This window comes from Paralichthys olivaceus, chromosome 20, assembly GCF_024713975.1.
Source record: "Paralichthys olivaceus isolate ysfri-2021 chromosome 20, ASM2471397v2, whole genome shotgun sequence".
NCBI lineage: Eukaryota > Metazoa > Chordata > Actinopteri > Pleuronectiformes > Paralichthyidae > Paralichthys > Paralichthys olivaceus.
In genome coordinates this window covers 4,937,898-4,963,826 of record NC_091112.1, presented here as the reverse complement: position 1 = coordinate 4,963,826, position 25,929 = coordinate 4,937,898, and the positions used below count along the sequence as shown (strand labels likewise).

Here is a 25,929-nt window from a genome sequence, read left to right as displayed (position 1 = left end):
TGCACACACACACGCGCACACACACGCGCACACACAGTCAATCTGTTTCGGAGGGGAGGTTTCTGTAGTTGTAGGCAGATAAATAAATACTATGATGACAAACCTTTCACAGTGAAAAGGTCGACAATAACTCAGAGTGCTGCAGCAGAGATGATACTGTCTTTCACTCTCAATAAAAACTGAACTGTGACGGAAATCTCTTAATATTTACGATATTCCAGTGTGGACAAGTGAAATGTCAATTTACTGTTCACTACAGAGACGTCTATTGCATTTATATTATACTAGATATTGTCTCTTTAAAGCCGTTTTCCGAAAATATCTAAAAATTCGCATCCGTACATTTTCCAGAATGACATGAGAGTGTTGGAGCGTGGGTAGAGCAGCAGAACATTTAAATCTCCCTAAACACTGTGTTTTGTTGAAAGCACATTGACACAGACGTTGACTGTCATCACCTAAAGTTCTTGAATCTCGTCTGAAAAATGTCCTTCAGTGCATATCTGGAAGCAGCCTTTGTTGGCCCTGCGATAAAGTGGTGACGCCACCTCTCGCTTAGATGTCACCAGGAACTGACTCCAAAATCCAGTGACCCTCAAAGGATAAGCGTTATAGATAACAAAGTGTTGGATGGACGTGAGGGAAGTGATTTCAGACACAGCCTTGGTGATTACTTTCCCTAATTTAGATTGGTTTGTTTTGCCGGGCGGACAAAGGGCTTAAAATGTGTATCAGCGTCTCCTATTTTCATGAATGCAGATCACAGTTAATGAGGCCAAAGAGGAAGACACAGGCTCATTACAGGTCCCCACAGAGAAGCCATTCCTGTTTTGTTTATCTGACTTGGCGATTTATTAAATTACAGTCACGATGTGCAGATTGCGGTGCCCTCCAGAAACAAAATTGTCTTTTTGCGACAGACATGCATGTATTTACGGAATATGTGGAACCAGTGGGAACTTCAAGTAGCCACAAAATGAGGTCAGTCGATTGTTGTCAAACTTCAAACCCCTGAAATAACTCACAGCAGGTCGGAGGATGGATCAGAGGGTCAAGTGAAACCTGTATTTATATAAAATGAACACTACCTTTCCTCTCAACCTCTGCGAGCTGGAACAGCCCGAGGTCTAGTTTCGCCAAATTAGCACGAATTGAACCGCTAACCCGGGCGGTGCAAGTTACCTGCGCTCGGATCATGATACAAAATCTGAAAACAAAATATCCGTGCAAACTGCACCGACCCGGCACGACTTCTGGTGGCACCATCTTCCTTCCTTTCACTACCCCCTCACCTCTGTACATTTCCTCACCTCTCTCGCTCTCTGCAGTGAAGCGTTCATGCGGCGAGTCCTTGCGTTTGATCCCGTCTCGCCCTTTAGGGAGCGCTGGCTTGCCGTTTGTAAAGACATCAGGCGATCTAGCGATGAGCATATAGGCAGCAGGGAATATCCCACAGCGCCGAACAAGCCATCGAATCACACAGCTTCAAAACAACAAACCGAGGGAAAGAGCAGCAGAAACATGAGTGTGAGGAGAAAAGTGGATTGATGAAGACAAGGGTATTACAGAAAAAACCAGGAACCGGGGGGTGAGAGCTGGTAATAAATGGGACAGGGAAGGAGAAAGCCAGTTAAGAATGTAATAAATGTAAAGAGGGAAAGGCCCAGAGGTGCTTTCACCATCTTCCTCCTTTTACCCTCTCCCCCTCAGCCAACAAAACTCAAACGGTTTTCAATGCAGCAGAAAGAAGAAGCAGCGGATGCTCATCATTTGATTATCCCCCGAGATCCATTTTCCTCTGTCTCTGCTCTCTCACTGCCAGATACCTATATATTCTGTTCTAGCCCTCCTCCACCGCCATCTGCCTTCGTTGCCTCTTCCTCGCACCTCCTCCTCCTCCTCACTGCCAGAGTCCCTAATGAGGCTCCATGGGAATGCTCTCTGGCTCCCTCCCTGAAGATAGACCTGTTCACTTTCTGTTGTTTCTGAGGAGCTGCTGGAACGGATTGACTGCTGCGTGTACCATATGGCCTCATCGCCCTGGTGTTCATGCAACAAACACAGACACACACACAAATGCACACAGACGAGCAAGCGATCATGCACTTGCATTTGTGTGTTCACGTGTTCTTCTAGCTCGCATTCACACTTAATCTTTGAGGGGTGAACATATGTGGTCACACCAGGATTTACGCACAAACTCACACATGCACACACAGATCCACACATTTGAGTAAAGGTTACGAGGACGGACAAATGCATCAGGGATCCACAAGAGGCTCAATCCATCACTGGCTAGAAATATCTTTCTCCTGCAATTTAGGTTTTCTTCTTCATCTGCCATTTAACATGAGGCTTCATGGAACAGGGAACAAAATGCTTGTCGAGTGTCGAGATCTACAACACTGTCTTGGGAAAACGCTGCTGCCAAAATGGCTTGGAAGTAAATGTGCTGCTATTAGGCCGTGCTGGGTGGCAGTTTGCAGAGTCATGAATACATGTTTATAGAAAGCTTGGGTTATTTCACAGGTTAAAGAGCAGAAGAGTGCAAACACAACAGGAAGCTGCAAAGCTCCAGTTCTCAAAAGACAGAAAGTCTTTCTGGGATCCATCAAAAAAGCTGAATCAGGCTCCACTTTTGGCACAATGCAACATGACGTCATCCAGTGATGTGCTGCGTCAAATTGGTGCAAGAACAAATTCCTGGTTGCTTTTAAACGTGAATGCTGTATCTCTGTTTCTTTGACTCTCATCGGAACAAAATCTACCGTCCTGTTTGTTGATATTGATAACTGCTGCAGCGTTTTGGCATCAGATGAGTTTTCATATTCTGGATCACTTTCTCAAACTCGGTTTGTTGCATCAGAGTTCATCTCTGTGTAAAAATGACAGATCACCAAAATTTAAGCCAAACTTTCTTGATACTTTCCGCCTCCTCCACAGTAGCAGACGGGACATGAGCCGCTTTATTTTAATTAATTATTCAACGACAGGTTGCGATGTCGTGATTGACTGGCGTGCAATATATTGAGTAGTATCAACTGGATCTGGACTGGGAGGAAGTAGAGATGTGTCGTCCATCTTTATTTACAGTCCGTGGTTTAAACGCACTCGCTGACCCAACACTAAACCACCACACGAATCAACATTTTCAAAACTACTACAGAACAAGAAAATACATGTTGACGACTAATCGCCCAACTACAAGATCATCAGGTCGGCCTAATTCTAGTTCCAAACGCGAATCACCATCACTGCATTCGTAATGTTTACTGGCAGAGAAGCATACAAACACACCAGTGAATGAGTCGCTTCTGGCAAAGACCTTAATGAGAAAATATTGGCTCGTCTGTTTCTGAATTAAACGGCAAAGATGTTTAGCTGCTCTCTCTCCAGTAATTTACCCAAATTTGGATAATAAACTCAACCTTCACGGAGAGTATACTGTGGTTGTTATTTTTATTTTTCTGTGCAGTGAAGGTCTGAGGGTGACGGGTCTAGAAGGTGGTTATTGAGAATATCGGGTTCATCACGATGGGTCAGTTTCATTCTGCTTTGATTTGTCCTTCCATCCTCTCACGTTCTCCTGCAGGCTATCTCTCCGTCTCCCTCCATCGTGCCTCCTCTCCATCTCTCCTCGCTCTCCCTTCCCTCTCTGTCTCTGAGTCATGCAGTTAGCAAGCAGACTGTTTTGTCCAGGTCTATTTCTGGATGTCATGCTGTGGATGAGAAAAATAAGATTAAATACAGAGAGAGAGAAAGATATTTCCCCGCTGGCTTAAGGATCTGGGAAACTTAAACCGTTTTATTCAAAAAAAAATGATACTCAGCAAAATGGACAATCTGTCACCAAGGCGGCATAAACAGGCGGCGCCTGCACAAACACACAAGCTGACATTAAAACGAACTAAAATACCACAACCATTCCTCATCTCCCACACTCGGCGTCAGGAAGCCACTGGCTGCATTATAGCGAGCCCACAGCCTCTCGCAGCCTGATCGATAACTGAACCTGATAACCATTTAACACATTGATTTTTGAAATGGAGCTTTAAATGGATAAAGGCAGAGGACGTGTGTGGATGTGAGTTTGAAAACGAAACCCAGCGAGTTTCATTCTGCAATTTGACCAAACCCTTTCTCCTCTTTTTGTAATCATCCTCCTCCTTCTTCTTCTTTCCTCACCTCCCACTCCGACAATCACAAACTTTTCAGGTACTGATCCAATTTTTTACCGCTTCGTGATGCATGAAGTTTAAAAGTTTCCACATTAACCGTCAGAGGAAAACATGAGAAACACGTCAGTTGTTTTTTCCTGATGGAGCTATGTTGAGGAAGACAATTTAGTTTCTTAACCAAGCAAATGGAAGTGCACCCGACTTTCATTCCATTTTTGTGACATTTAAGTTTCTTTGAAACTCACTTGACAGTTTGATGGAAACTTGGTGAGTCATGTTGTGGGGGGGGAAAGGGCATGGGAGAAAAACTACAGAATAAAATGTAGGCAATTTAGAACATCTTTTTAAGGAATCCATTGGTCCGTCTTTCAAATACACAAATGACTTCCATATTTAAGTCCGATTTTTTCCTCCTGTTTCTTGTGTTTAACCTTGGAAACCAAACTCCAGCTGTCCTCCCTTTGATAAATGTCATCTGCTTTGGACTGAACAGAGGCTGTGGAACAAGAAGAAAGGAGTCATCCCCTCCCTCATGAATTATAACAAACGCTCTGTATTCATCACTCCTGACTGAGATATTCCTTTTTTCTGTTCCTCTTTTCTATTTTACAGGCCGCTAACTTCCCCTTCCTCTCTTGCCAAAGAGGTCAAGGTAAGTTCAGTACATCTCCCTACCATCCCAATGTGTGATCCACTGGGGATTAATCCCTCACTGCACACACACACACACACAAAGACGCACACACACACAGACTCAGACACTGCATTTACTGGAAACCACCAAGGTGTGTCTGTGAGCATGACTCATAATTTACATGAAAACCTGATGGGGAGGTCAGGGAATAAAAAATAAAAAAAGGTGGAGTGCGAGACGTGTTTTCTCTTCGACAAAGAGCAGCAACTGCTGCATTTTTTTCCTGCTGGTTGGCGGCGTGAAGGTCCCGCGGATCAGCCGAAAGCCCAAGAATGTGACTCCTCGTACATCGGCTGGGCTGAGCTTTGAGCTTTGATCCCTGACTGAGGAGAAAGTCGGATTTTTTGGCACAGTGAGTGACGGGCCGGTGAAACGGGTTGGGACTGGGTAAAGCCGGGTGGTTACTAAGGCAAAAGGGATTTTGTATGTGTATGTGTGTGTGAGGGAGATGAAGAAGAACAAGGAGGGGGGGATGGCAGCGCACATTCTCATTTTTCAAATCCTTTCTTTCACCCCCACCAACCCCAAGTCATTTCTTTCTTGGCAACTGCTGGTGAAAAAGCTTTTCCTCAATGAGAGACAGGGGGGGGGGGGGGGGTTGCAGAGGGCTGAGGATTGTCTGAAGTCTCCGGGGGCTTCTGCAGGAAGCACTGTACCAAGAGATTCCCGGACAAGCGGAGAACAATGCGGTGACATGGCATAACTAATCGATAGGAGAAGGCTACGACTTGGGGACTGGGTCAGGGCTCTTGATGCAGGCCTGTTCCACTCTTACTCTCTGCCGCTGCCATCCCTCTCCACACCCTTCATTTCCCCTCTCTCAACGGATTTCCTTTGAAATGCTAAACAACCGGGTCCACACCTCGGCTTTTCCCGCAAGACACGGAGCTACAGTAATTTCTCCCTGGCACTGCTCGCTTCACCCTGGACATCACCTCTTTCCTCCCAGGAAGCTCATGTTGATGGAGGCTTAAGAGGCTGAAAACGAGCCGACTGGGGCTGTTTAAATAAATATATTGCAATTTTTTTATTTTTTATTATTTCATCATTATTTGCAGCAGAAGACTGGCAGCTTGGCACAAGGAAACATTTGCTTCCATTTTCCGAGGACTCATTAATCCTCAGGGCAATTTCATAATGCACTTCATTTGCACATGAGACAATGCAGCATCGTAGTTTCCACTAATAGGTTTCTTTTAATTCTGTGTTATCAAATTATTGACTCAGCTTGGTGTTTCTGGTCCAACTCAACATCTTTCTGTTCATTTCTAATGCGTTTCTATGTTGTGTTAACGAGGGAATTCATGTATTTCTATGTTGCTATTCCTGCCTGTTTCACCTACAAACCCTGCGTGAAATCAATTTTCCATTACAGGACAATTACGACTGAACTGAGCAGACTCGAAAATATAGTCATTATGTGAGTAAAGTGAAAATTTCCCTCCAGTCGCAGAGATGATCTCATCTGGCCATTATGAGGTATGAGAATCAGGCAGTCAGGAGTTTCATTTCATTTAATTCTCCATCCTTAGTTATATAATAGTCTTAACATGCTCAGATAGAAGATCCTGTTAAAACATCTTTCACCTATTAAAAGTGGAGGATTCTGGAGCACGATTGGATGTTGAGTTAAAATATCAACCGACAAATAACTCTTCCCTTCAGTGCCCCTGAAGTATCAGACTGACGAGGTGTTTCAGGATCTTCAGGAGATGCTAACATATAACCAGGTCCAATGCAAGGACGGAATCCCACCCCCACCCATCTGTGCTCAATCGGGGCACAACGGAAGAAAGAAAAAGAAAACTTCACTCCACTGACTCTTGGTCCTCGCCGGAGTACCAAGGGTGCAAAGAAAGAAAGAGAAAAATATATTTAAAAAAATAAATTGTTTTCTGTGGGGGAGAGGAGCTAGCTTCACTGTGGACTTGGGGCTTTTTAGCTTTGCAAAACTTTTACATCCACAAAGATGTAAAAAAAAAAGATGAAAAATATAATATGTCTCCTTTAACTTCTTTAAACTGCCCCTTGGAGATGATAAAACACAGTTGATATATCACATCTTGCAGCTGTGATGAATGGCTGACATCTTAAGATGATGCAGACGGACAATTACAGCCAACAGCGCTTGATCTTGGCCCGTGTGTTCTTTACAGCCTCCACCTAGATCCTGCCCTCCCCCTGGCCTCCATCCTTGCTGAAGGCAGCTGCGCTGTTCTTCATTACATCCCGAAGCCGCTCGTATATCACGGCCTTTACATCAACAGCACTCTTCTGAGAAATCCTTAATTAATATGGGCAGAGCAGAGGTGTCTGGTTCAAGTCACAAAAACACCCCAGAGACTGAAAATATGAAGTTAAATGAGTTCTGGACGCGGCTGAGGTCGGCGCTGACCACACTGGCTGGAACAGCTGTTTGCCTGTGCTATGTTGTGGTTTTAAACAAACACTGTCACACACAGGCGTACATATACATACATATTTATACACACACACTCACACAGAGTTTCAGTGTTTGGTCGGCAGCAGACCGAGCCTCTGTGGTCTGGTTGGGTTCAGTAACACACATGCTCTCTGTTTATGGTGTACTCGCAGGCCTCCTGTGGTCGGACTCGCTCCGTCCGGACACAATCTGCCGTCCCAGCAAACCATTTCTTCCTCCCATCACATCACTCCATGGCACTTCTTTACCTTCCCCCTCCCTTCATTCCCTCCAAGCTTCGGTTTATTGATTCTCCTCCACCGCTGTGTTTATATTGGGGTTGCACATGCAGAGATGATCGTGTTTTTGGTTATGTCCAGGTCATTGGTTCATGATGTGTTTGGTATGAGTGCCTTCCGTCTCTCTTGCCTCAATTTATTCCTTTCTTTTTTGCCTCCACTCACTTTCTCACCCTGGTAATCTTTCCTTTCTACTATTCCCCCCTTCTCCTCTGCTCTCGCTCCCTGTCTCTCCGTCTGCCTCCCGACTGTCTGGCAAGGCTCATTTTGCCATCTATTGTTGGAGGCCAGTGAGTTTACGGGGAAGTCGGTCGGCCTGAAAACACAAGTGGGAGTCAGCATGGTCGCAGCGGTGCGTGACGGATACAATAACCCCTGGAGCGGAAGCATCCATGTGCTAAATTACTGCCACAAATGTTCTTCCGTCAGGCCACGGCAGGACCATCAGAGCCATTCAGCTATCTCAATCCCTGACGCACTTTCCTTCTACCATTGCATAATTGCACCCTGACCAAGTGCGCCCAACGAGTCAGGATCCAGTTAAAAGGTGGGATGAGATTGACAGGGGTTGGATGGGTGGAGGGGGAAAGTTGGGCTGATGTTATAACCTAAAAGAAAAACAACCCTGGTGTGTTTTCAGACAGCTCTGCTGCTTTCAGACCTGCACTTGACTTTGAATATTTTTCCAGAGGGGCGGTATATGAGAAGATGTCAGTTGCTCCTGATATTCTGCAGAATTTAAGCAAAATCACTGGATTTCCGCAAATGTTGACATAAAGACAACAACCATCTTTAGATTATCTTTACAAAATATATATATATTTTCAGTGTATATATTGAACTAAAGCTGCAGACCAAGGTCTTGTGCAAAAAGCAATAAACAGGATTTAATCTGTACAGTTTATTTTCCTACTCTTAGCCATGGGATTAGGGTGAGAACGTAACACAAACAGTGAGCGGTTCGGCAGCAGAAAAGAGCATCAGCTCCATTTCCTTTGGCATTTCGCCTCCTGGTCCTGTGATTTAAACTCGTTCACCTTCCTGCCAGCAGCCACAGGGCCTATTGTTTGCGAAGACCGGCCACTTCACACCTCCCATTCCCGTTTCTGAAAAAACCCAATCCATTTAGCCGTGTGGAGGAACTCGAACCGCACCCGCATCACAGCAGCTGGAAAATACACTCGGCTGCCAGTGTCACATATCTTATGTGGACTTCACACACACACACACACACACACAAAACCAAGTGATATGGGTTTCTGAAGCTGGAGGCTATTTTTAGTTGAGATATTTGTGACCATTGTTATAAGATGCAATACAACGTGGCACAGAAAAGGAAGGGGACAAAAAGAAATAAAAACGGCGTCAAGTCTTGAAGGAACACTGTTGGTTCTTCCTGCCAACAAATCGGACCAATTTTATGTCTGAAATAAAAAAGTTTCAATGTCCCTCCAAAGATTTTGATGAGAAAATCACTGATTCAGTATTTAGAGCATCATGGGACACTTAAATCCTCCACTGCTGAGGGTTTTACTGCAGTATTTTATAGTGGACGTGTCCTGCCTCGCCTGAATTTAACAAAAAAGTCCCTCTGCCAATAAAATAATGAAATATAACATTAGGGCTTATTAAGCTTTTGGGAAAACACTTTCCCCGTAATTTAACGAGTGAAGTGATGGTTTAAACCCTCATCAGGTTCCTATACACTGATTAACGAGGAAAGGTGCGTCACAATCTGTCAGATTCAGCACAGCAGGTACGTGATTGATGGATCGTAATGTACACTGGCTTCGTGGCAATTAATCAGTACAGCACGACGGGGGGGAAAAAAAACATTGAGTTTTCACAAGGAAGGAAACCAATTCTAACCTTTGCTACCAATTTCCTGTTTGAGACCTTGACTCTGCTCACGAAGAAGGACGTGGTAAGTGTTTAAACGCGGAGTTAATAAAGGTGGTGACTGTACCATCAGTTAGTGCATTTTTAAGAATGATTAGCTTTTACAACACAGGCTTGTGTCTGAGGTGAGTGAGGAAGTTCCATCGTGTTAAAGATGGCCACCGTGACAGACTGATGAATGATGGTTTATACCAGGTGGTTATTTTTAAAATCGCTATATGAGAGAAACAAAACAAGACAATAGAGCAGCAGCTAAGAGCGGCTCACCTTAGTGATCAATTTAGCAACCCCCCCCCCCCCACCCCACCCCTGCGATTAATCAATAATTTTGTCAATAAAATGTTGGACACTAATGAAGAACGTCAATCAAATGTCTCATATCTGAGTCTGATATACTCAGTTTATCATACAACAACAAACAAAGCTGAAAAATACATTTTCATTTGGTGTCAGAGCAGCTGCAGATCAATTCTCTTTCCACTGACAAACAACAAACCAGGATTCTGAACATTGAACGTACATCGTACATTATACGTCTCACAATAACGCACACTGGTGAAGAGCATGGCTGCTGCTCTCCACTGATATACGCACTTATTTATTGCCATATCGATTTATTAATGGTTGACGTGCTCCTGCTTTTAATCGACTATTAACTGACCCATTAACATAATGCATTCATGTCCCATTTCCCTCTACAGCAGTAGCTTCTTTTGCACAATGAAACCTTCTCGATTAAAAAAAAACAACAAAAAAACATGGGTCTACAGGGGAAGAGCTAATTGCATGAGAAGTGCTTTAAATTAACAGGGGACTTAACAAGATTTGAGCTCAATTGTAAATAGACAGAGGTTCTCACTGTTTTCAGACATGAACAACAGAAAATGCGGAGTTTGCATTTCACTTATGAAGAAGGAGATTGTCCATGTCTGATGTGTTCACCTCATTGGCTGTTATCACCGAAAGCTTTCCAATCTAATTGGCGTCTTCTGCGTTAGTGACACTTGAGATATTTGTATTCTTCTAGTTTTGCGTCCAGGAACGTCATGAAAACCCCCACTCCCTTTCTGGGAATAACCTCGCTGTATTCTCTCACTCGTATGTTTTACTCGGGACTCTCTGGAAAGCTTAGGGAAAATGTCCGGGTTTCAGTGCCTGTCTCAAAGCAGCTGTAGAGTTAAAAAGGATTCATTCACAGGGTTCAGCAGGAAAACAGAAACACAAAACACTGAGGAGACAAGTGATTTGGAAAAGAGGCTCATAGGTCCCCGCTGCATCTTGTCACTAAAGATCTGCACATCATCACGGCAGTAAATAAGGGCATGAATTACCATAGAGAGAAGAGAAGGAGAAAAGAGAAGTCGAGATAAATCCAGTGAGGAGCTGTTAATACAACACACCTCCAAACTGTCGTGGGTGGCTGCCTGTAGTTCATTGTCCAGCTGTGCTTGGCACAACACACCAGCTTCACTCATTTGCAGCCCAGATTTCTGTCCTCTCCGCCCATGTTGGTTTGATTTGTATGCACATGTGCGTCCGTCCGTGTAGTGACACACCGATAAGGAGGGACAACCTGACACATACAGCCTTGATAAGGTCACGTTGGGTAATGTTAAGTGACAATCATTGACAGCGATCCGGGCTGACCTGAAGAGGAGGACATGGTTCACGCTCTGATCAGGTCACTTTTAGGTTTCACAAATCAAAGTCTAACTTCTCTCAGAGAGGAAGTTATCAAATGTATTTACTTAAGAGCTTTAGCCGTGCAGACTAACAAAAGCAAATCACAAATGCATACAGCCTATACCTAAAAGAGGTCGATGTATGTGAAAGAGCAACATATAAAATATGCATTACAATAAAAGCAATGCATAGTTTCTTGAGTGCACCTTGATGTAGATATGACCTGGTAAAGAGTCTAATGCACTGGAGAGGATGTGGGCCGCTTTGAACTGATTATCAGATAACAGGGCTAACGGATGCTAATCCCACCAATGCACACCGATTAGCTCGGAAAGTGAAGCTAATGCTAACTCAGCTCTGCTAATGCTTCGGGGACAGATGGATGGAATGACACACGGGCCTCAGCAGAACTTTGTTTCACCAAAATTGTCTCAGATGATGTGGCAATTTTTTCTCAATACGCTGCCAGACAACAGACATTACACATGATGACAATTTAGATTTAAAAGAAACACCATGTAGGAGTTAGATGCAGCTACGGAGGAGTCAAATACTAGGGAACTGGTTAAATGAGAGGGTCCAGGAGCTTTTTACCGTGTGGTTAAACCTCAGACTTCCAACGTGTCATAAAGATGATTGTGGCCTTTTCTCTCTGGTTAGCGTTCAGCTGACACTCAGAGGGCAACAAGCCCAGAGCAAGAACTCACAGCTGCTCAGAGATGTTTGTGAAACACAGTGTGTGTACACAACAGCCATGATCTGTGTAGGGTACATGAAATTAGAAAAGTCAGATGTGATGTTGTGACTGTTCCCGTCAGTAAGAATTAAGCTTAAGTGTCTGCTCCACAGTTTAAACACATTAAAAATGGCTGAACAATCTGCAGCAGAAACCCTGAGACAGAGGAGCCGACTCAGAGGGACACGTCTTCATCACTAATATCAAAAAGGGAAAAGAGAGACTGATCAAACCACGGGAAAATCCAAGATGTGTTGCAGATCAGGTCCATAAAACATATAACAGGAGAAAGGGAGATTCTGATTTGTCTGAGGATGGAGATTTCCTGATTTATTTACGGAGGTTTAAAATGGAAAATGAAGCAGATCAGGCGGCGATGATGAAGCTACAGCAAACCTAGCAATGACAAAGCTCTTAGATCAACTCGCCTCAGCCGTCCCAAAAGAAGCTGGGAAATTCAATGCAACGCATCTATTTTTTGAGAGATGTAGCCCGTCTGTTCCTGTTCCCAAAAACCTCCCCTGTGACGTCCTCTAAAAAGCTTATCAGCATCCAGAGATGCCGCCGGCTCTGAGGCTCATTTGGTCGCACTTCATACTCCACATTAAATGCAATTTATTGAATAATGAATCTCTCCTGCTCCTCAGACCGTGTGAACTCTGTAAATTCACTCAGCGTTCGCCCAAAAAACAGGCCTTTAAGGTCACCCTCTGATCCTGGATGAAATTCAAATGACATTTTCTGCTTGTCAAAGAGAGAACAGGAAGTACAAGGCCTCTGCGCTGCTTAGTGGAAATCTTGGTGAAATCCAGGGCTTGCCTGTATCCTTGCGAGGAAGATGAGGCAGCAGTGCAACACTGCATGGCTGCATAGCTATGTGTGTACATGCTACTTAATTTGAGGAGAAAAAAAAATACATGGATAAAAACTCTTCTTGCTGATGCATTATTCATGTTTTGTAGCTTCTGGGTGTTCCACATGAGTGGCCACAGTTAGAGACAGTGCCGGGTTTTGGACAAAGCTGAGTATACGAGAGGGAAGGGGGGGGTACGTTCGTGCACGTGTGAGAGTGTGTTTGCGTACGTGGAAGAGGAGGAAGAGGCTGGAAGGTTGCCTGAAGGCTTAAAAAGAAGAACACTCACTGAGGGAAAAAAAGTGGGGATAGATAGACACACTACTGAATCAGCACAACTTTGCTTAAGGGAAAACATGCAGGCCTTGCACCATGTGCCAGGCACATATGCACATGCAGACGCACAATTTAACATGCACACACACACATATACACACACACACACACTGCTCAGACAGCAGAGTAAACGTTACACATACTTGTCTGAATTTCTGTCTGTCCCCTGGTCAGCTACAGTGCAAACACTTTGCAGACAGAGGAGCAATCCTCCACAGTGTGGAGGCCAGAGACAAAATCCACACAACTAGACCAGAAAGACACGCACACAATAAATAGCAAGGTATATTCTCATACTCATGCTTTCCTTAAGCTCCTGAAAAGTCAGCGTCCCTGTAGAGTAGAAGTCAGTGTTTATAGATAGTAAGCTGTATAGCTGTGAGCAAATACTCCCAAGTTACCAGATACTCCACAAGCTCCAGACCGGGCTCACTGGCAAATAGAAGGGCTTCCTTTCACACACAGACACACACACATACATACATAAACACATCTGTGCCTGGGGAACCTCAGGATAATTTGACCTATCACCTCAATATAGAAGCAATGGGATTCCGTTTTCAGACATGAACTTCGGGAAAAATTTGTTTTTTTCCCCCTCAGTGTCTGACAGCAGCTATAGAAGCGATGATAGTGAAAACACTTATCAAACAGCAACTGGTTAAATGAGCACCAGAGTTTTTATAGACACCCACTACAGATGTCACATGTGTAAGAGGGGAAATTAAGTATTTGAATACACAAGCTAGTGCAAACATGCAGACTCCTAATGAGGAAAACAGCTCTTTTGGAATGTGAGTTGATTTCAAATTAACTGAACCATCATGTCTGGTGTAAATTTGCATTTTGAACGTGCCAACCACTAGACTGTGAGAACGTGCCAAAGATACATCAACACTGGTTTATCTGGAGCACGGGTAACTCTTTTAATGAAGCTCCTTTTTAGAACTCGTGGACCATACGTACGTACATTTTACAACATACTTAAAAGACTGTTTGCGCTTCCAGCGCTGTCCAGCTCTCGTCAAACTTGTCTACAGACTTCTGGGTTCAAACACAATTAGTCAGTTCTTCAACAAACACAATCAGTAGGAAGCCAGTGAAAGTTTGGGTTTTAGTTTTCATCATCATGTACCTTTCTAATGCAGGGAAAGATGGAAAGTACTTTGCAGAGCCACAACACTCCATCAGAAGTAAAGTTCCTCGCATGCCAATGTTCAAAGTGTGCCCTCAGAAGCAGCCGTCCAATATAATATAAACTGGACCACATACACGTCCACTTGTGATCTGCGACAGGACATCTAACCTTTGATAGCTTTACTACGGGATCCAGATAATCTGCAGCATCGTCTCCTCGCTCTTCACCTGTCTCTCTTCCGTCAGCCGGTGGATGTTATCAAGCGAGCAGCAAACAAGAAGCAGACACTTTGAAAGGAAAGTGCTGTTGTGTCACATCTTTCTGGGAAAATAAACACTTCAATTCACCCACCAAAAAAAAGACAATACCCCCAGCCGAGCTTCGCTAGAAAGCAGGATGGCTCCTCTGCACTTTCTGCAAAAGCACACCAACACAGTTTTTCCTCCCACCTCATCTTTATACCTTCATCCTTTTACCTCAGGGCTTCGGATTCTCAACAGGATCGCTGGCTTGTCCCACTCAGGCACTTTCTTTTGGGTTTTACTTTTGAGGGCAGGGATGCAGCTGGGTAAAAAATTAGGCCCCTGAAATGGTGAAAGTGTCCCATGGCTCAGTGACAGAGACACAGAAAGAAACAAGAGAAAAACAATGGAATACAGTTAACAAGAATATGGATCTGCTTTTAGACCAACTGGTGGAAAGTGCCACTAGATTCTAAACAGAATCTCTGTGGAAATGACTCAAACAGAGAGAAATGCCCTTTTTTCCTAAAATCTTTCCATCCATGATGTAATGAAATCATACAGATGCTCCTTGATGTAGAAGAGTTATGAAAAGCAATGGTGGCAAGTTTTTTCCACTTGCATGAGGAAATAGTTGTGTTTTTGGGCTTTGAGACAGAAAGAATGACTGCATAGGAGAGAAGAGAAATTGTGAGTTTGAAAAAGCAAAACTGAGGAGGAGAAAAAGGCAGGAAGAAGTTCAAGAGATGGGAGAGTAGGCGTTAATTTAAAATACCCAGCATTACCACCAGCAGCTGCACTTTGTCCCACATCGCCTCCTGCAAACAAGCGTGCACTCCTACTTTATCTGAAAAGGAGGCCCCGTTAAACTCGTGAATACGCCAAACTGGCAGCCAAACTGGGAAAAAAAAACACAGGCCAAAATGATTCTTTCCTTCCTCTCTCTTTTCGATCATGCACCCACACTCTGGTTATACTGAGACTCTCGTGGTGTGACCAGATGCTTTCTGCCCTTGTAACCATCTACCCGCCGCCTCCTCCTACTTCGTTAGTTTTGGCTTAGCCCCTGATCCGTGAAGTGTCGTGGAATCTGCCAAACCAGGCCCTGGTTGTCGATGGCTGGAGCTTGTGCGAGCAGCCATTGTTTCCAGTTGTCGCCCAGGATTCAAAACCAAAAGGGAAGGAGCTGCGTGCGGCAGAGAGGCCACAGCAGCAGGAGAGTCTGGGTTGATGGAGAGGGGTGAAACATGAGAGGAGGGGACCATATGGGGAGGCTGCGATGTCAACAAGGCACAAGCATTCCCTCTGGAAAGAGAGCAAACTTCGGCACAATAGGACCCCTTTGGAGAGCCTGGGGGCAGCCCCAACTTTTACACCCCACGAGTGGAAGTCAAACCGAGCCATAAAGCATGATGAACCAGATGGAGAAAAGAGCCCTTCCATCAGCATGCCAGGCTGCCAGATCTGCTCCAACAAAACCCTCTTTCTCTGTGCGAAGCCGTGGCCCCTCAAACATTCAGCCATGCACACATTCTTCAGTGACATAATGCTTTTTTAAGCTTTTGCCCTCTTCAGCTCCACCACCACCTCCTCCTCCTCCTCTTTGGCCATACTCAGATTTTCCCCTTTTGCCAATTACTATTTGAATATGAATACCAGCAGTGGGGTTAAGTGTTTGTTTTCGCTCTCTTGGTGGTGAGAAGTGAAGGAGGGAGGTCAGCGTGCAAACTGACGTCAAAGATCTGCCGTCCCATTGATGTGCCGTCGGTAGGTGTTTGCTGAACGGCCTCTTGGGGCCATAAAAGCTGTCATTCTGCGGGGCCATAAAAACTAGCTACTCCCCCATGCACCTTCCCTCTTTCCTGCTGCAACACCCTAAGGGAGTCACAGTGCTCACTGAAGTCAAGCGCTGTAACAGCTGCTGACAATGTCGATGGACTACGTTCTAATCAGTTTTCTTATCTGGAGGAAAACGACCATGTTTTTACGATGCTTTCTGCGTGAGTGCACCAGTGTCCACAGCAGCCTCAGAAAGATATAGGCCAGCGTTTCTGCCCACTGCCCCTCATTGATGAGATAACTGTGGTCAGGTGCTCCACAGCCTGGGGACCGCAGAGTCATTCAGGAAGAGGGACAAATCCCCCAGAGCGCTGGAACCAGCGGCAACCTCCGCTCCCTCTGCACACGCACGCACACCCAGACCCTGACCCCTCACGCACTGACCCACTCAGCGCTCCACAGTTCAGTGGTAGAGAGATAACGGCCGTATAAATACAGCCTCATTCACTCAAAGCGAATCCTGCGTCCGCTTCACCATTGTGGGGGGGGTGAAGAGAAGACCACTGCACTGGTAAATCAAGGCCTTGCATAGAGGTAATTGATTAAGTGATTTAATTCATTTACAGCTTTACTTAGAACTGACTTTTCTAACAAGAAGACAAAAAGAAACTGTCTCTTTTAGTTAGAACTTTATCGATGCCTGCTGCAAACTAATCTGGTTTAATGTTACGTTGAACACAGACGGCGGAGTTTATCTCAATATCTGTGACTTTTGGCACTAAAAACTAAAACTGCTCTGATAAGATCTTGGGAAGATGTTTGAGAATAATAAAGTTGCTGGATGTAAAACTAAAAGATACTAAAAGGGTCTAAGGAGCTGATGTTACAGATAATTCTCTGTGGGTTTGTCACATTGAGACAGAGTGGAAACCCACCGAGTTCAGAAAGGTTTGAATTAGATATATAGCAAACACTATTGTTGATTGTAAATATACAAATTCCAAGGGGCCGATGGCAAAACACACGCGGCACACCGCTGAACGGGGGAATGCAGGAATGATGGAGAAGGGAATGTACGCCCAGAGCGGCGGTGCCCCGTCCCAGCATGCCCCATCCCACACGGAGAAAGCCGAGATATGAGACGTGATTTTTTTTTTATAGTTCATCTCTGTGCTTCCAAAAAAAACCCTGCATATGACAGAACTTAACATTCTCACCAAACCTTGCAGACAGCAACCATACTGTCGCTTTATTCCTCCTCAGCAGAGGATCTAATGAGAAGCCAATCACGTGTCGGCCCTGATCATCGCTTTCTGTCTCAGCCGGTCACATACCTGTCCAGTTTAATTCTGCTCACAACGAACCAATCTGCTTCTTTTCCTCGCTCCGGTCTGTTCTGCACTGTCAGAGCTTTCTAAACACTGAGCACTCACTCACCTACCGATCTGCCGACAGACTTTACATCCCTGTCCAGCACTAGTGAGGGACGAGAGAGCTTTCAGAGTGACAGACGGAGAAAGAGACGAGGAGGGGGGTACAACTTTTACTTATGTCCCTGTGTCTCTGATAGTCATTCCTCTTCAACTTTTCCTGACAGTCATGGAAAATGGAACGCACGTTGAAGCCTTGTTATTCCTCATTGTTTCAATTTCCGTTTCCACCAGCACAACAAACCTTCAGACTGTTTTTGTTTCCTCCAGAGTGGAAGCGAGCAGCTTTTAATAGAGGAAATGATTCCAGGGCCCAGACCACTGCTGTTTTAATACTCTCATCGATTTTCCTTTTGGGGGAACCCTCCCAGCTGATCAGCCTCTCTGCACCTACTCGCCGGCTGCTGGCCTGGGAGGGGGTGCAGGATGCTTCACTGTCTGATCCATTGTGTGTGTCGATCTCCCGTCCAACACCCCCCCCCCCACCCACCCAACTCTGTCCCTCTCCTGCTCCCCACCATCACCTCCGAGGTCAGGGGCAGCTTGGCTGTGCTGGTAATCCCTGAATGAATGTGGGTCAGTGAGCAGGGCTTTGCCTTCGTTACTCAGCGAGGGGACAGACAGCGGGGTTACACGCACCCACACACACATACACCCTTGTATTCACACGCCCATGTACTACCAAGACAAAGACCCACAGCTAAAAATAAGTTGCAAAGTAAACTTGGAGTATAAAGCTGAGATTAGTAGAGCTACAATTACTTGAGAAATAACTGATTCATCAACTGACAGAAACTTAACATCTGCACAGTTTTAATTATCAAACATCATCTGAGAAATTTCATGAATGAAAACACCAGTATCTGCGTCTAGAATACAGTTTTCTCATCTACGACAGCAAACCAAGCAGGAAGTGAATGTGATCGACTGCGTCATCATCAAGTTCAAGTTTTCAAACTAAAACTGGACAAGAAAAACTGTGGAGGCCAGACGTAAAGCATCTTAAACCTAAACCGTATGTTGCCTAAAGTTTGTCGCCAGAGCCTGAGAAAATCCCAGATGTGGAGGAGTCGGAAACACTCCACACTGACCTCTGTCCGTCTGACTGACTGCAGACAAAACCAATGAAGCAACTCAAACACTGAAGATTAAACTGAGAGGAGAAAGAGGCAGAGACGATGAAAGTCAGAGGGGACGAGAGAAAATCTGATCTGATAAAATAACAAACAGAGGTTTTATGTAGTTATGGACTTAAATCCTCTCTGTCTCTCTCACAGACCAAAATATCAAAGAGTCCTAATTAAGCTGCACCACATTCAAACTAATTATCCTCCACATCATTAACATTCTCCATCATGAGCTTGGTGCTTTATCTAAGAGGGAGCAGGCTATCATGAAATATTCATGATTTATTAATCTGACTACAGAAAAACAAACAAACAATGGCAACCCAGAGAGTGTGACACCCTCTGCCTCCAAACAGTGAGGTACAGCGTTCTCCACTCCAGACCTCCGACAGCAGGCCACTGTCAGGCTGGTGTTCGGGTGATTGCTCCTAGTTTCCTCTCATGATGGTGTTTTACCGAGATAAGGTGGAGAGGAAGTTTAGCCGGGTTTTTCTTCACTTGGCCCAGAAGATCAGTTACCGGCTCTCGCTCCGTGTCAACAAAATGTCGACTACAGCACAGGCTTAAAAAAAAAAAAATACAAAAGAAAATGACGGCGGTGGAAATGTGGCGGGGAGACATCTCCAGCCAAATCACATCAGCCTTTCCATGTTGCTCGGATATGGAGAGGGGGAGGAGAGAAAACAAGGGGGAGGAAACGTAGAAACAGAAAGAAAAGCAAAAAAAAAAAAAGAGGAGGAGAATCAAAATCTGGCCTGTTTCCCTTTCTCTCTCTCTCTCTCACCTGCCTCACGCCTCCTAGTGGATTTTCTCAAGTGGGCAAATTTTGTTTTAATGGCAGTTGTGAAAATGAAATTGCCGCGGCGCTTCGTCGACGTCATTGACTCCTAATGAGGGGGAAAGAAATCCCACTTCACACGTTATTTTCCGGACCCTCTATTTCTTTCATCCCAACTCATGCAGCACACTCCAACATGCGCCCGGCGCCGTTATCACTCAATCTCACTCGCTCTTCGCCTCCTTCCACACACTCCTACTCTCAGGCACGCTCGAACACTGGCATATTTTCAGTATCTCCTCGACTCTCTCTCTCTCTCATTCTCTAAATCTCCCCCTCTACTTATCTTCATTGCCCTCTGTCTCTTTTCAGTTTTCAAGTCCCCCGGGTGACCTTGAGCGGCAGATGCCAGTGAAGTAGCTAAAGTACAAAGTCAATACGAGCCAACAGAGCTGGTTAAGTATTAAATGGGGGGGTGATGACGCTGCCGTTAGCCAGAGAAAACACTTAACAAAGAGCAAATAGGAGGAATGTGTGCAGTCGGACTTTAATGGAACACTCAACAGTAATAATGATGTACTTTAAGCAGTTGACTTGTGATAGGAGATGAGGCTGCACTTTTGGTATCTGCAGGATAATCTGCGGGGAAGTGGAATGTGGAGCAGTGACAGAGTGGGTTTAATGTTGGGTTACACATATGAAGTCACTGTCATTGTGCTGTACAGAGAAAGAATAAAGGGAACGTCAGAATTACTGATAAGAAATAAAGTTGTAATTAAAAAAAGCTGCTTTCATACATGAACTCTGGAGAGTCTATAAAATTGGGTCTGGGTATTTTCTGGAGTTTGCCTCTTACGTATGAAGAATGTTGTTGGGGGGGGGGGGGGGGTTGTCTGGGTCTGATGTCTAACAACCTGACAGGAGGCAGAACAAATTCCACTGCAGAAAGCTCAATGTTTGTTTATAGCACAAAGGTTCCAAACGTTCTTGAATGTAAAGTTTGACATCTTCTTCTGCGTCTTTTACTGAGCTCGTCCTGAGCTATTTCAATTGTTTTCTGTCACATGTTAGAAACGTCATCAAACCCCCCCCCAATTTTACAGGAAAGGTTTCATAAAATGTCACATACAGCCAAAAGACATCAGTGACAAAAACAACCTATGCCTGCCCTCGAGTTTGACGCACTAAAATAGGAATTAGCGGACCACAAACATGACTTTGTATGAAATTGGTTTCCCATAACTGATATCGCATTGAGAGGTACAGAACAAAATGTACGTACAAGTCACCACAGGGCATCGCATTACAGCAAAATCCCACCTTATGTGAACATTTTCAGTTGGTGAGCCCGTAATAGGCTTTCACTGCCCTCTTCCAGGATCATTGTCTGCAGCCCTGAAAACTGAGTGGATAATATAGCAGTGAATGGGGCCTTTCATCAGCGCTCGGCCATGGAAGTGGACCAGAGTGACTCCAATTGAAAGCTATTGCAGCTAAGAAAATCAATTGAATAAATGTGTAGAGAGTGAGCTGCGCGTGTGTTCAGGTGCCTATGTACCGGCCTCCAGTCTATACCTCTTGCTGCTGCATTCCTTTGCAGAGCAGCATTCCTCTGGAAGCTAACAGGGTCAAAGGTCAGGAGGCAAAGATGAGCCTGGACGCAGCACCAGCCACGGCAGTGAGTGTGTGTGTTCGTGGTCAGCGAGTAGATGCGTATTGACTGCAAACAAGTGCGGCCTGTGTTTTACTGCATCCATTTCTCTGCCTTCAAACGATGCATCGAGCTGCGCTCAAAGAGCATCCAGGTACGTTTACTGCGCGGGGGGGGGGGGGCAGCCTGCCCTGGCAGCGCTCCCTCCTCAAACGCTAACAGCTGCTTTGACACGTGTGTGCATTCCTGAGTCTGCGCCACAGCGTCCCCGTAAGGCGCTGCCTCCACCTCTGGAAAAGGGAGCGCTGACGGTGACCGGCCTGCAGCATATAGATCCATTTATCTGAGAGAGAGCCATGTCAGGGTTTTTGGAAAGCACGAGCTGGCACCCACATGGGATTTGAATTAGATTAAAATGAAAGCCATCAGCTTGATTAAATCTAAACAGGTTGCTAAATCATAACAGGGGGAAAAATGCTTTAAAACTTCATGGATCCACTGTGTTGATTAATTCTGAAGTAAGTTAGCTCAACCTAACAGATTCTACACGAGATGTTTAGAACAACAACCAAAGGAAACCAAGCAACCAGAGCAAACCCCGTGTGCTAAACACTGTAAAAGTCTTGTGTAAAAATAAAATTGGATTTATTGACTTCTTGTGGGGACTGAACTCAAATGCATTATCGATGTTGGAAATGAAATGACTAACAGGGCGGCTGTATTGATCAAAATAAATCAACCGTGAAACGCACCAGTGGAAAGAGTGGGCAGTGAACGCTCTGATTTCCACGAACCCGCTGTGATCAGCTGTGTCAATCAGCTGATTGTGGCATCTAGATGTTCCAGAGACAAGAGGCCACTTCTGGGAAAACAAGGCCCGGGAGACAGAACCGTGAGCGGAGGTGGGCCGTCCACATGATGACTGGAATGCCAGATAATGGATGACATATTTCTCCAGGTGACACCGAGCCCAAGGCATCCAGTGAGACGGAGGGAGAGAATGAGTGTGCGTGTTAGAGAGAGGGGGAAAAAGGGATGACGAATGGACGGACAAGTGCGTGCTTGTGAAGTTTTGTTAGAGCTCCCTTTTCGGGATTACAGTTCATCTGTGAGGAGCTGGAGGTTTCTAGGTTCAATTCAAGTTCAAGGAAAGTCGCTCGCTCTCTCAACTCAACATGCGTCGGGTTAAAAATTCCCTTTTTTAAATCGTCGCCACACTTCTTCTTCTCTCTGTCTTCCCGTCTGACAGAATGGAAATATGTGCAGGTTAACTTTCCACATGCTCCTCGTCTGTCCTTTCACTTAACCTTGACGTGCAGTGTGCATACACAGGCACACACACCCTCGAGGAACAATGTGGGGAAGAAGTGCTGTTAACACATGCCTGGGTTTATTCAGGCTTTGCAGCGGTAAAGGATCCACAGGTTGATAAACGCAGATCAAACCCGTGTCACTCACAGACCAGTGAACCTGACAGCAGAGTTCACAACGTAATCCAGCTATGTAAACATCAGACAACACCGCCGCCTATATTAAGACATACCAAACCTTCAAGTTGGAGGGGTGGTGCCGAAGGGGGGGGAGGGGTCATTAATTACCACCTTGACAAAACTGAGACCTCCAAAGCAACAGGTTATCAGCTGGAGTGGAGACGAGGGCACCCTTGCTTGGAAAAGAAAGCAATGATCAACCCATCACATCTGATTTATTTGCACTAAATCAGCCGAACTTGCGACACACTACAATCCTGCGTAAACTTCCAGAAAGCGTGGGAAGCAGCGTGATGTCACAGCAAGGACACACTGCAACACTGACACTCATTTCATGGAGAGGATGAAAAAAAACTCCCACCGTCGACTTTCACTTAATTTGCACTAATCACAGGGTGCAAAATCAAACATGTCCGTGCATATCCTGGAGAAAGGCTCCCATGGAGGGGAGCTGGAAGGTGGTGGTGGTCTGGGGGGGAGGTTGGATTCCTTCATAGGGAAGGAGGGAGGGGAGCGGGGGATGTCCAGGGAGCTAATAGACTGACTGGAGATCTTATATGTCATGCTCCAGAGGGAGCGAGGAGGTGGAGTGGAGGGTAAAAACCAGTCATGTAGTGGCACATAAAGGGGCTGGTTAACTGTGACCTGCAGTCAGGGATCGTTTTAGAAAACCCACAGTCATTTGTAATTTATCTGTCATGGATCCAGATTTCTACACTAATGTGTGTGATTTTCAAACCTAAAAGATTTTGATTTCTGAAGTAAACAAGTGATTCTTTCTATCCAAAGTTTTACGAGATAAAAACTATTCAGTTGGAAAGGACACAGTGAAGGGACATTTGAATTGCTCCATAAACCGCAGAGGTACAGTATGTTTGCTCAGCAGCCAAAACAATCCCTTCTCCATGACCAGCCACTCATACCAAACCATAACCTAACCACGATTCACATCCTACTTAACCAGGACTCATTAGAACCAGGCGTTGGTCCCATGGGGTCCACTGGTCAGTGTTTAAACTGGGTAAAGTCCTATAGAGGTAACAAACAGGAGTACACACACACACACACACATGCAATGCACCAAGGGAACACTAAAGGATGCGCTCCTGACGCACCGTCCACATGGATGACATCTCTTTACGCACCAACTTTGTGCGTAAAAGCCAAAAAATCAACATGTAAAAGTCGCTTTAATCCCAAATCCACCACCTGAGTGACTGAACTTACTTGTCATACTCCGCGTTGTCCCTGTCACAGCGCGCGTCCTTGTGCTTCTGCCAGTCCTTGCCATGCTTGCAGGTGGTGAGCAGCACCACGTCCTCCGCGTTGTGGACGTGATATAAGGCATTCCTGGTGTCCGAGCCGATACCGGTCAGGTAGCGCTTCCCCTTGAACACCAGCATGTACTTTCTGAAAGGCGGGATGGAGTTGTACTTGAGGAAGCCCCTCTCTCCGCCGGTGCGCGGGTGCTCCTTGGAGAAGAGGGGGATGGACACGTCGAAGTTGGGCCTGAAGTTCTCGGTGCTGATGCTGGCTTTGGCCAACATGGCCTGGCCGATGTCAAAGCCCAGATCTTCCGTGTAGTCCGGCCACGTCCCCGAGTACAAGTTAAATATGAGGTGGTTCCTGCCGTCGTTCCACAGGGGCAGGTTCTGCACCTTGGTCTTCAGGTTGTGGACGTATTGCGGGGACAGCTGGTCCCGGTCCAGAGTGTCCAGACTCAGGACGAACAGACACGCTTGTCCGGGGTCCGACGTGTAAAACCTCGACCCTTCGATAGCGGATAAAATATTCTGATAACTCTCGGAGATCTTCTCCCCCTTCTGCTGCGGGTACACATAAACTTTGAATCCGTTCTTCTGGCACAGAGAGAAGTCGAAGCAGGAGTCCATGCGGCACCGTTTGCTTTTGTAAACACTGGTGTTGACGTCCCTCTTCTGGTTGGGAGATATGTGCACGTTGTACTCCTCGGTGTCCGTCTGATCCCAGGGCAGGAAAGGGTGTAAAGGGTCGGAGAAGTGGGGCCAGGGCTGGTCGGGCCGGTATCCATTCCGGCTGCGGTCATGCCGGCTCCTGCTCGCCGCTGGAAGTTGAATCCCTCCGAGGTAGAAGAGAAGCACCAGACACGCACCAGCGGAGAGCAGGATCAGGTAGCGTTTTTTGGCCTGCATGTGTCCTGGGAGCGAGTTGTTTAGGAAGAAGAAATGTAAAGTGGCCCGAAGTCAGGCGCTCACCAACCCCGGCTGCACCGCTCCATCCTCCGGCAGCCTCCACGGATCCCCAACCCCCCTTCTGAGTATTCGGTTCCCAAATCCAGCAATTGATCCAGTGCATGTGGGCGATTTTAAAAGTGTTGCCCCTTCCTCCCTCTTCGGTAGAGTTTCACCATGTCGCTGGGAGCCTGCGGCGGGGCTGGGGTGCACCTAAACGGCTCGGCGGTGCCCGGACCCTTTCGGATCAAAATCCTAGGCAGAAGCTCCGTCCTCAGCCTCATTCAGCCCGCCTGTGTGCGAGGGAGAGCGGGCGTTCACATGGAAAACTGTCCGGGAACTCCTCCTCGGAGATGAACAGCGGCAGGGGTCCCCGAGGCTCTCCCAGACGGAAAGGTACGATAACCCCGGTGGGGAACTCAAGAAGCCCCCGTCGCTGTGGCCGTGGCCGCCGCCGGGCTCGGATCCTCGGGGTGAATTCGTCCAGTCCCCCGCTCTTCTATCGCTCCATGGTCCCGTGTGGGGAGAGGCGGGGAGCGAAAGGCGAAGCAGGAGCAGCTCAGCGGCGCAAGTGTAACCTGACGAATCCCTGCATGTCTCTGCTTCTTATTTCTCACAACCTCCGCGCACGTTGAATCAAAAAAAAAAAAAAAGCCTCCGCGGCGGTGGAGCCACGCAGCCGCGCCGAGTTGCCCGGTGGAGACGCCGGAGGGGGAGCGGGCGCGGAGGTCGCGCTCGTGCGAATACGTGAGGGGAAAAAAAAAAAACCTTTCGAAAAACGACGGGATTCCTGGATCCTGGCGTCCGATCACTGAGCGCTCAGTTGTTCCGATTGTTTAGTCGCTCACATTCCAATCCCGACACGACGGCAGCTGACGCGACGTCCCGTCCATGCGCACCGCCGCCGCCGATTGGCCCGCAAACCAGGGCGGAAGAGGCGGGACCTGCGGGGAGATGCACCCATTCATAACCGGAGCCCCCCCC

The 25,929-nt window shown here is 46.2% G+C and overlaps 1 protein-coding gene across 1 annotated transcript in view; it reads right to left on the bottom strand.

Moving 5' to 3' along the window:
* Positions 1-25,598, bottom strand: part of ext1b (exostosin glycosyltransferase 1b) — a 97,195-nt gene extending 71,597 nt beyond the window's left edge. Inside the window, exon 1 of the mRNA XM_069515730.1 lies at positions 23,963-25,598. Within this exon, the coding sequence (XP_069371831.1) occupies positions 23,963-24,906 (944 nt within the window). The 5' untranslated portion in view covers positions 24,907-25,598. The remainder of the gene's footprint in view (positions 1-23,962) is intronic.
* Between the last annotated feature and the right edge of the window lie 331 nt (positions 25,599-25,929).